Below are 10,443 nucleotides of genomic sequence, written 5' to 3'. Positions count from 1 at the left end.
CTAACGATAAACACATATCCAAGTCCAATAGAGATTTGAAACTCATCAATTTATTCAGAATGTCAAGTTTAGGTAAACTATTCTAGCGATATTGGCAATTCAATCATATTGAGCGTTGGGGGGGTATATTTCAAAACCAATCCAGTTCAGATGAAGAAACTCAAGTAAATTTTTGAGCAACACTGTGAGAACAATGGATCAGGACAAAACTAGGCATCTTCAATGTGGTGACAAGTGCAGAGGATCCAACAAGACCCTGCCAAGAGTTAAACGATTTCATTCCGTGTCACGTGGATACAGATGGACACGGATACAACATTAACCCGAAAAACAAAATCGTGATTATTATGAAAAAGTAGCACAAGAGGAAATGTATTTCAAAATATTCGTCAAGAAAGCTTTCTCTCTCAAAAACAAAATGGCACAGAGAACTGTATTTTTAATAGTTTTAATATATAGAATATATCTAATCGTAATTTAAAATATAAATAAAATATAATAGGTGTCGAACACTCATAGGGTGTCCGGCATACGCCAGTGTCATGTCCCCTTATTTACATTTCTTACTTAACACAAAAATATTGTGTCCCGTATCCCTGTGACATAGCTCTTACTAAGAAAATACACCAAACCTGCATGCCCAATAGCAGTGCCACTGCTGTCAGAAAGGACTCCCCAATTTATTGCCGTGGGGGTGTCCCCGTCTGTAATCTATGATGCTATTTTAAATAAGAAATTACCACAATTCCAGCCTGTTCTTTGCCCTTTTGGTCGTGTCCCTGTGACAGAGGGCATAACTTTTTGGATTTTTATAAGATCGACAGGATCAGAAGAAAGAGGGAACTGGTAAAGTGGCAATTTCCTCCTAGAAAAGAATAAAATAATTAAGAAAAAAATGAAAATGAGATTGATATAATGGTAATATGCAGGCAAATGACGTGTCCCTCCCGGTCCAGACACAGGACATTCAATTTGTTCGTCCTAACCAAATGGCCCGCCACATTTAGTAGTTACCTCTCTCTCTCTCTCCACCTGCTCCATTTTCGTCACCGACTCCTCTCATATTGCGCACCCTTCACAGAGCACTCTCAGCAAGCGCTGGTATTTCAACCGCACCCCTTCTTCTCCAGAGCACCCGCCGAGAGCCGATGCAGGAGTCTTCCTCCAGCACGAGCAGCTCTCTGGTCGGACACAGGCGTTGCAGGAGGTAATGCTTTTTCCTCCTTCCTGTTGCGATCTTCGGACACTTTTTGCGCCTCCCCATCTCTTGCAACCCCTCAGTCGATTGTGGGTAGTTGTTAATTTTGTCCTTCATCTCGTTTTTTAGCGCCCCCGACGACGATCTGCGCCTGAGATCCCCGCGATTGATGCTCGTAAGATACTCCTCACTCCCCTGTTTGTGTTCCTGTTGGAGTTTTTTTATCCTGTGTGATTCCTTTGTTTAATGATCGGGAGATGGCGACGATGGTGGTTCTTCTTTTAGGTGTTTCTTTTTATCTGGAAGGGATGCGTTGGTGTAAGTTTTTGGTCTAGTCTGGTGTTGGTCATTTAGTTTCGCTGGAACCATCTTCTCTTCTCCCGGATTTCTTAATTCTTGTATTTTTGTATTTTTCCTAGTTCGGTAAAATGATTGATTTGTTCTTTTGTGCGTGTTGGGTTTCTTTTTTTTTTCTTCTCCCCTTCTATTTTTCTACGTTTACTCATTGTTGCAAGTCTTTCTTAATTCTTATTAGCCCAATATGACTTGCAGAGTTGGGAGCTTGACGAAGATAGAATGGGTACCAATGAAAAACAACTCAGTAATAAAGCGCGAGATTCGTTAAACCAAGAGGTGATTCATATTTTTCCTTTTTTTTTTCTGTTGCTTCGTTAGTTACTCTTTCGTGCATATGGTTGAGGGAAAAGACATATGAGAGCTGGCTCATTTAGTGATCTGTTTTACTCGGTGGTGTGATGAAAGAAGAAGTTATCTCATGATATGGCAAAATAGTTAGTTTTTTTTACATCGCTGGTATCCGTGCATCAATATGCATTATCATGATAAGACTATGTTATTATTCACTTGTTGCAAGCGTGTCTCTTAGCTCTCAATGGATGAGATATTAACAGTGTTGGCCTACGATACATGCTTACGATACCAGGAAGAGATGGGGGCAGATAGTAGTGGGAGGTCTTTGTTTGGACCTATAAATGTGTTTAGATAAACACACATAATTTTCCATGTTTTGCAAATTTAATCTGTTTGGTCATACGTGGGTGAGTTAGCGTGTTTTCTTTGGAAGTAAAGTGTACGTGAGATAAAATTAGGTTTTATGTAATTCTATTCAAATTTGCCTTTTATCCACATCCTGTTTCTCCCAAATTGTGCAACCAAACTCCTTAAAATATTTCATGACGGAACTTGATTCTTTAGCACAATCTAAACATTCATATGATGTTTGAATTCTTCCGCAAATGATCAGGCCTCAAGTCCTTTCTTGCTTCCTTCTACTTTGAGATTGACATCAAACTAGGTTGCGTGCAACTAAAGTAGCGTCTTACAAGAATGAGAATGAATGAAACATTGTTGGTGTGATTTTTCTTCATAAATGAGTCTAGTGCAATGCTGCATTTCTTTCCATTTTCTCAATGTTCTTCCTTTTGCTGTTTGAAATTTCCCTTGGGATAAACAATTTTTTTTAAATGTTCCTAAGAACTTGCCATGCTAATCTTTAAATGTCAAGATATTTCTGATTACAATTTCCCATATACTGATATTGGTGGCTGCAGGTTCAACTACCGATACAAGGCAAAAGAAACAAAATAAAAAAGAAACCCCTGTATAAAGAAAAAACGACAAAAAATTTGCTTGAGCATAGACTTAACATACACACCATGCCAACAGACAGCACATGGCCATTGGGTCAAGTGCGATCCAACATTCATGTGCTAAAAATTTGCTAAAACACTCTTTAGTGCTGGTCATGACAGCTGCTGAAGACCTTAAGGTTCGGCAGTCATGACTGCTGCTAAAGAGTCCTTTTATGGACATGTAGGGCACATTTGGGTGTCCATTTTTTTTTTGCCAATTTTTGTGTATGCAGCTGCATATACATGCCAGAAATCAGACACTGACTGCTTTCACAAGTTAGGTAGGCACACGACCTTGATCCAAAATATCCAAATATGTGAGCTATATTGATCTTATGGTTGTTAAAGGGTAAAGGGCACCATATTGTTCTTGCTCTCTTTGGCTTTTATGTAAGTGTCATGACCCTATGGCAATGTTCAAAGGAAAATCATGATTTCACGGGACAAATTTTTTCTTTTGGAATTATAATCCTTAATAGGGTTGGACAAAAAGCCTTACTTCAAGAAAGTAGAGTTAGTAGAAAAGTGATGCACGCGCACACGAGCCCACACTGTTTCACCATTCTCAAACTCCAGTGAAATCAGTTCAGAGCTTGGACCTGAAGGGAGCCTCAGGCTAGCAACAAATGGGTTCTCTAGTCTGCGCTCGACGAAAGCGAGAGGATCGTGCCTACGGTTCTTAGCCCTTCGAGGCTGGGATGAACGTGTTTGGGGGTTTCAGCCCCCTACTAGACACGATGCGGTAGAGGCGTAAAGGTAACCATGGTGTAGAGTTTAGGAGTTTCTGGAAAATGATATAAGAAAACCGTGAAATCGAGTAAGCTAAAATGACTCAATAGGCTAGTTGGGAAAGGAGTTTCGGTTCATATCTGGTTTGGACTGAACCAAGGGCTTGCTGGATACCTAGGGACATGTGTCAAAGTTAGGATAGGTTGTTGGAGCTAAGGAATAGTAAAATGAGTCATTGAATGGCTGGGATGATCAAACAGTGAAAATAGGGTTTTCAGGCTAATCAAATCGATGCAGTATTGGTTCTAGGACTATGAAAAACAAGATAATGCAACCTCGGGTTTGATTACAGGTCTAGAATATTAATATTAGAGGTTTAGAGGGTTGGTTACCTGAGTTAGGCTTCAGAGAGGGCAGTACAACAGAATCACAACAATAATGAATAGGGTTTTCTAAAGTCTCCTTATATAGGTAGAGCTTGGGTTGAGTCATAATTACATAAGACATCTTTTAATTAGAAAAGTCAAAAACCCAACTAAACTTGAACTTCTACTTAACTAAAGACTCCGCACTAAATCCAAGAACAAACCAATTAAAAGAGGTATCCATAATAATTAACCAAACTTAATTAACATTAATTAATTCTAGAACTAGGGGACGTACCATATGTTTCTCTAGAATTATACGTCCCCTAGGTGGACCCCACTCCTTAATTGTCATTGGCTTCTGGGCTTGACATATGTCTTGTTTCTCCTTCGCTTGACTTGGACTCTAGATCTTTGATTTGTCCACTATTAGAAAAGTCATGTCAGCTGCCATGTCATTAATCTGGGGCCCACACTGTGCTGGTCGGCCTCTAAAAAGTTCTAGAAGTGATGCCTGGATCCTAGGTATTGTATCTAGATCTTTTGCCATATTGTGAACCGTAACAATGCACACCCACGCATGTATGCATGCATATGTATATATGTTTGCATTTGTTTGAATGGAAGCACTTTCATTCAAGATTTTCTTCATGCCAAAACATCTCATCACTATGTTGACCATATGATTGTTGTCTAGGATGATGCATCTGCATTTTGTAGTGTTAAGTCTCTTAAGTATAATTTGAATGTCCTAGACCATGTTGAAGTACTTCATGGGCTTGATTGCAATATATTCTCCATTAAATCAAACTGGTTTTCTTCTTGTTTTATGGTCATAAAAGACTAGGGATATAAACGGTTCAGATTCGGGTCAGATCTAGGCATTACCAAGTCCGACTTAATCGGTTCGGAGTCGAATGGAAAAAGATAAAATCAAACCCGGATCCGACTAGCCTAAAACCCATCATTTACACTTAATTGGGCCGTGGGTTTTTAGTCAGATTTGGGTTTTAGTTAGATTCGGGTTCGGGTTTGAATGCAAAACTTAATACCAAACATGGATCCTATTATTAATCAGATCCAGATTTGGCTACCAAACCCGCTTAATGGAGTCAGATTCGGGTTGGGTATCGGGTTGCACTCGAACCTTTTACATCCCTAGAAAAGACTGGAGGACATGCATAAATGGTTGCACCAAGGACATGATGAGTTAGAAATGTCTTTTCAGTTTCTTATTTGAATTGATATGATGTTTCTCACATTAGTGACATCATGTCATTCAGCAAATAATAAAAAAAAAGAAATATTTATCATATAAACGCTGCTAAAAGATTAATGCAATGGATGCTCCTCTTTTATCCATGCTACTGTTGTATTTCTTCCTTCCAAGTACTCTTATCTGCAGTTTGAGAGTTGTTTTTGGTTCCACAGATATATCACACCTGATATTTTTTGTGCCATCAGTACTTTCATTCTCTTATTTGCACATCTAACACAGGGATCACATTCTTTATTGTCCTCTATTATTTATTCTGTTCTTTTTTTTTTCATTTACTTTCCCTTTTGTATTTTATTCATGCAGATTACAAGGTTAGAGAGAAGACTGCAAGATCAGTTTTACCTGCGTGGGACCCTGGAAAATGCACTTGGTTATAGATGTACCCCCTTCTCTGCTAAAGATATTTGTCCAATACCAAAGGTCATCTTTTTATTTATAGTTTCAATGTAACTAGAGGCTGATAATTGATAATAAAAGATGTGTCAAGGTGGTATCCATATCTGAACTGGATCAGATCTATTAACGCATCATATATTTTGAAATATTAGTAGTTTGTGTCTTGGTAGATGTTAAAAAGAAAAAAGATCCTTTTAGAATGCATTTGTTGATATAATGGAAATGTTTATCTGATAAGACAAGGACAAAGGAAAATTCATAGATACAAACATTGAACATCAGTCCATCTTCATTGTTATTATGCTAAATTGACTTTTCCATGAAGCCTTACTGGACTAGTATTCCTTTCATGAAGTTTGTAGTTCATTTTGATTGTCTTTTCTTTGTCAATATTCACTGTACAGTGACTATTCTTTCCAAATTCTTCATCAGAATGTGAAAGTCCTATCTTTGGCATAATACAATGCAGGAAGCTGCTGAACTGATCAAGGAGATTGCAGTGCTTGAGGTTGAAGTTCTTCATTTGGAACGCTATCTGCTTTCATTATATCGAATGGCCTTTGATCACTGTTCAAATAATCTTTCCTTACCAGACATGGACAAAGGCTCTACTTTACCTTTGACATGTCAGGCAAGATTCTCACATCAAGATGGTGATGTTGTACCACAACAGGAAAATTTTGAGGTTCGATTGGGTGCAGCATCTGTTTCTCAAGGTTTTCATAATTATTCAATGAATAATTGTCACAGTCTTGAAAGTCATTCAAGGAAGAGAGATTGCAGTATGCAGCAGGGTAATACTTCTTTTCCACGTTCTGTTTCTGGTTCTGATAAATGGAATTCACCAACAAGAGAAAACCATAGATGCTTGGACGGCTGTTATTTTGGGCCTGGATCATTAATGAAGGTGAGTTTTCAGTTTTTTCGTGGATAAATGGAAATGGAATTACATACACTAACTTATGTTATGAATCTTTTTTTGCTCTGAAATTTATAATTATGAAGGTTCATGTGCAGCTGAAATGGTTGTATATACAGACATTAAGATTGTGTTATCATATAATCTTATTAAATGCTGAAATAAATGTGGACAAAGCTCTGTGCAGTATGAAAGCTGTCCCACCTGAAATGATTCTCAGGCAGCAAAATGAACTGAAGTTTCAAATATATTGACAATTGTTTTCTCCTATTCAGTTCTTTCTTGTGTTCCAGATTCAGCGTCATTAGTCCTGGTCTCACTGTTTCTCTTGCTCTTCTATCTACTAGGCATGTGCCCTGGTTCTTCTGCAAGATAAGAAATTGTCTTTAATACCTTAGGGAGGAATTTTATTATGCCTAGCCTGTAGTTCGTCTTTAAGTCTTGTCTTGAGAACCAGCTGAGGTTAACATCATATTTCGCTTTTAAATTTTAATCCATCCAATACGATGTCTGATTGCTCTGTTTTTTACTCAAAAGCAAAGTGTTGCTTGTGATGTTGATCATACTGGAAATTTTGAAGTAGTTATTTTAATCTATATGATGCTCTACAACCTTAGTTTTAAGCTCATGAATGTGCTACACAAATTTGTGGTATATGTTTCTTTAACATCATAATATTGAGCTTTTCATGCTGGGACTTTTGTTTGCAGGACATGCAAAATTCTTCTTCACGCCTTACCAGTCTGGCAGATCATCTTGGGACATCCATTGCTGATCATGTTCCTGAGACTCCTAACAGAATATCTGAAGATGTAGTTAGATGCATGGCTGCAATCTATTGCAAACTTGCTGAGCCCCCTCTACAGAATCCATTGTCATTTTCGCCAACTTCATCATTGTCCTCTGCAAGCACATTCTCACCACGGGATAACCTTGATACTTGGAGTCCTAGGTGCAACAATGAAACTATCACTAATCCTTATCAGCTTGATGGGTTAAAAGAAAGCCATGGACCATATAGTGCAATGGTAGAAGTGCCATGGATAAGTGTAGATGGTGACAGGTTAAGCTATGCAGCACGAATACTACAAAAATTTAGGTAGAGGTGGCCCTTCCCCATTTGAAGCTTACCAATTCATTGACTAATTTTTGATGTTACAATTGTTTTTTTGCTACCAAATATTTCCTTGTTTTTCTGCTGAAAGCAAGCATGAGATGCTTGTTTGAAAATAGGTTGTTGTTTGTCACATGGGATAATCCCACTGTCTAAGATATGCATTTATGTTTGAAGTTTTGGTTTGCATTGTGAGGTCTTGGGAAAACCCACTAAATGATGTTTTTGCATCCCATCGAACTTTCTCAAAGTTTCAGAAATTCTTCAAAGAGGTTAACCTAGATTTTCAGAAGCATATATCATCCTTATCAAATAGTATGGAGCAGATCATCGTTATATGGTTTAATTGTTCAAATTTAGATCATTTTTAACACTTATAAAATTTCAAGACAGCTTATGAACCATTATTGATCCATGAAATCTATTCAAATCCTGTTATCTTTATAATGCTATCACTATATTTTATCCATTTCTAGTTAGTAATGAATAATACCCTTCCCCCCTATTATTTTCAGATCACTTGTGCAGCGTCTTGAGAAGGTAGACCCAAGAAAGATGAAGCATGAGGAGAAGCTTGCATTTTGGATAAATATACACAACGCCTTGGTGATGCATGTATGTTGTCTACTGTCCTAGTTCTGTTATTTTTTCTTTAGATGTCTACATTGATTGATCATCTCCTGAGTATTCATATCACAACACTTGATTTTTTTGTTCAAAATTAAGATTTTGATCATACTTCATTGTAATATACAGGCATATTTAGCATATGGAATTCCACAAAATCATTTGAAACGGGAATCTCTGATTATAAAGGTAACTATGTATGACAGTTTCTTGTGGAATGTATCTGTTGGCTATTGTTTCCCTTCTTTAACATGCTTATTTCAGGCAGCGTATAATGTGGGAGGTCAAAGCATAAATGCATGTCTGATACAAAGCTCCATTTTGGGATGCCGTCCCCAGCGATCAGCACCTGTAAGCTTTATATTTGTACTTCTAGTTTATGTTTTTGTGATACTTGTACCCCTAAATCTTCAGCTTTTCTCTGCAAGATGCAATTACCTAGAAAAAATCCTTTCTTTGTTCCAGTGGTACCTTTATCATAACATCCAAGGTGCGGGGGTGGGGGTGCGGCACTTTCAAAAAACTTGGGTGCGGGGTGCGGCAAAATATATATATATATATATATATATATATATATATATATATATATATATATATATATATATATAAAGTCCAAAAGTTGGACATAAATGACCTTGGGTGCATTGACCGCACCCAGGGTCAGGTTGACCACACCGGGTGCCGCACCTGCACGTGCACCCTCATCGCGTCACATTGACGTGGGTGCGGTACCTAGTTGGCCGAGTCCCTGTGACATAGCATCCAAGGCTCTGATTGAATGTAGTCTCTTCCACTTGTGTTTGGAAGTTGACATGCATGAACAAATTTTGTTTTTTCACTTTAGATAGATAGAAAACAGTAAGGGCATAATACTGCAGTGTTAGCCCTGAAAGCTACATCCCATGGACGCCTTAGAATCATAGTCACAAATCTCGTTCTTGGGATATTCTCTCTGAGGGAATATCTTGGGATATTTTCAAAAAAAGTGTTTTTCTTGGAAAAAATTCTGGAAAATCTCGGCAAATTAAAAAAAAATTATAAATATATATTTTGAAAGAGAGAAAAAAATATTATTTTGAATTCGAGAGAGAGAGAGAGCCCATGTAGTTTTTTAGTGAGTATTATGTTACTATTGCTCATTCATGTATGGTATTAGTCCCATATCGAAGAGAATGGGTGAGAGAAGCCTCTCACACACTTTATATAATGAGGGTCTCCCTCCGTTTTGTATCAAAAGAGGCCCTGCCCATCTCACGTGGGGTGGGCATTAAATGCCTCCCTTATTTTGAGAGTGTGGGCATTAAAAGTCTCTCCTTTTTTCAAAAAAGTTGTTGACGTAAAATGGATGAGCATTAAAGGTTTCTCTCTTTTTCAAAAAAGTAGGAGAGGCAATCAATAAAAGGTTTGCTTTTTCAGTATTTTAGTTAGGTTTAACTTGCGATGTAATCGTGATAATATCTCGAGATATTAAAAATAAGCGAGTTTATGAAAATCTCGCTATATTACTGGGAATATTATGATTTGTGAATATTTCGCGATAATATCTCTAGATTTTCAAAACCTGGGCGATATTTGTGACTATGCTTAGAATGTGTATCCCGTGTCAATACAGCATGGCACTTGGCCACACCAGAACACTTTTGTCTCTTTCTTTTATAATTTGCCATCAATTACATTACATTTCAAATTCAACTTAGTTTAGTATTTGATGCTTTTAATTGTAGTAATTTAGAATTGATGTTCAAGAGTTTACACTTGGGATAATATTCATGTTTATTGCTTTAGGTCGAGAAATTTATATTATAATATGTAGTGCAATATTATCTTCAGGACTTGCTAAGGTTAATCCTTCAAATTTGCAATCAAAGCTATGTTCTAATTTAATTGTTACTCATTTATCCAATTTTTTTTGAGTTATTCTTCTTTCTGACCCTTCTTTTAAATTTGCAGTGGCTGAGGACACTACTGTCACCTGGAACGAAAACTAGGGTAGGTAATGACAGACATGCATATGCCATTGAGCATCCTGAGCCACTTCTGCATTTTGCGCTTTGCATGGGGGGATATTCTGATCCTGCGGTATGATTTTAATATGCACTGACCTGGATTAATACCTTGAGTTTAACTTTCTGTCATTGTGAACCCAAATGCCTTCTTTTTGTTA

At 37.5% G+C, this 10,443-nt stretch overlaps 1 protein-coding gene across 4 annotated transcripts in view; it reads left to right on the top strand.

Annotated features, from left to right (window-relative positions):
- The first annotated feature begins 1,019 nt into the window (after nt 1-1,019).
- Nucleotides 1,020-10,443, top strand: part of LOC149828061 (uncharacterized) — a 10,673-nt gene continuing 1,249 nt past the window's right edge. For 3 of the 4 annotated variants that reach the window (XM_090019855.1, XM_090019854.1, XM_090019856.1), the window contains exons 1-10: nt 1,020-1,207; nt 1,328-1,373; nt 1,751-1,831; nt 5,527-5,643; nt 6,089-6,526; nt 7,249-7,637; nt 8,168-8,267; nt 8,409-8,468; nt 8,544-8,630; nt 10,230-10,358. In XM_090019855.1, the coding sequence (XP_089875981.1) occupies nt 1,149-1,207; nt 1,328-1,373; nt 1,751-1,831; nt 5,527-5,643; nt 6,089-6,526; nt 7,249-7,637; nt 8,168-8,267; nt 8,409-8,468; nt 8,544-8,630; nt 10,230-10,358 (1,506 nt within the window). In that variant the 5' untranslated portion in view covers nt 1,020-1,148. Of the gene's footprint in view, nt 1,208-1,327; nt 1,374-1,489; nt 1,517-1,750; nt 1,832-5,526; nt 5,644-6,088; nt 6,527-7,248; nt 7,638-8,167; nt 8,268-8,408; nt 8,469-8,543; nt 8,631-10,229; nt 10,359-10,443 lie in introns of those variants that run through there. The other variant, XM_090019857.1, reaches the window with a different exon arrangement.

This window comes from Nuphar pumila, chromosome 10 (assembly GCF_984573655.1).
Source record: "Nuphar pumila chromosome 10, dmNupPumi1.hap1.1, whole genome shotgun sequence".
Lineage (NCBI taxonomy): Eukaryota > Viridiplantae > Streptophyta > Magnoliopsida > Nymphaeales > Nymphaeaceae > Nuphar > Nuphar pumila.
Note: the sequence above shows the minus strand (reverse complement) of the source record. Positions and strands in the feature narration are given on the sequence as shown.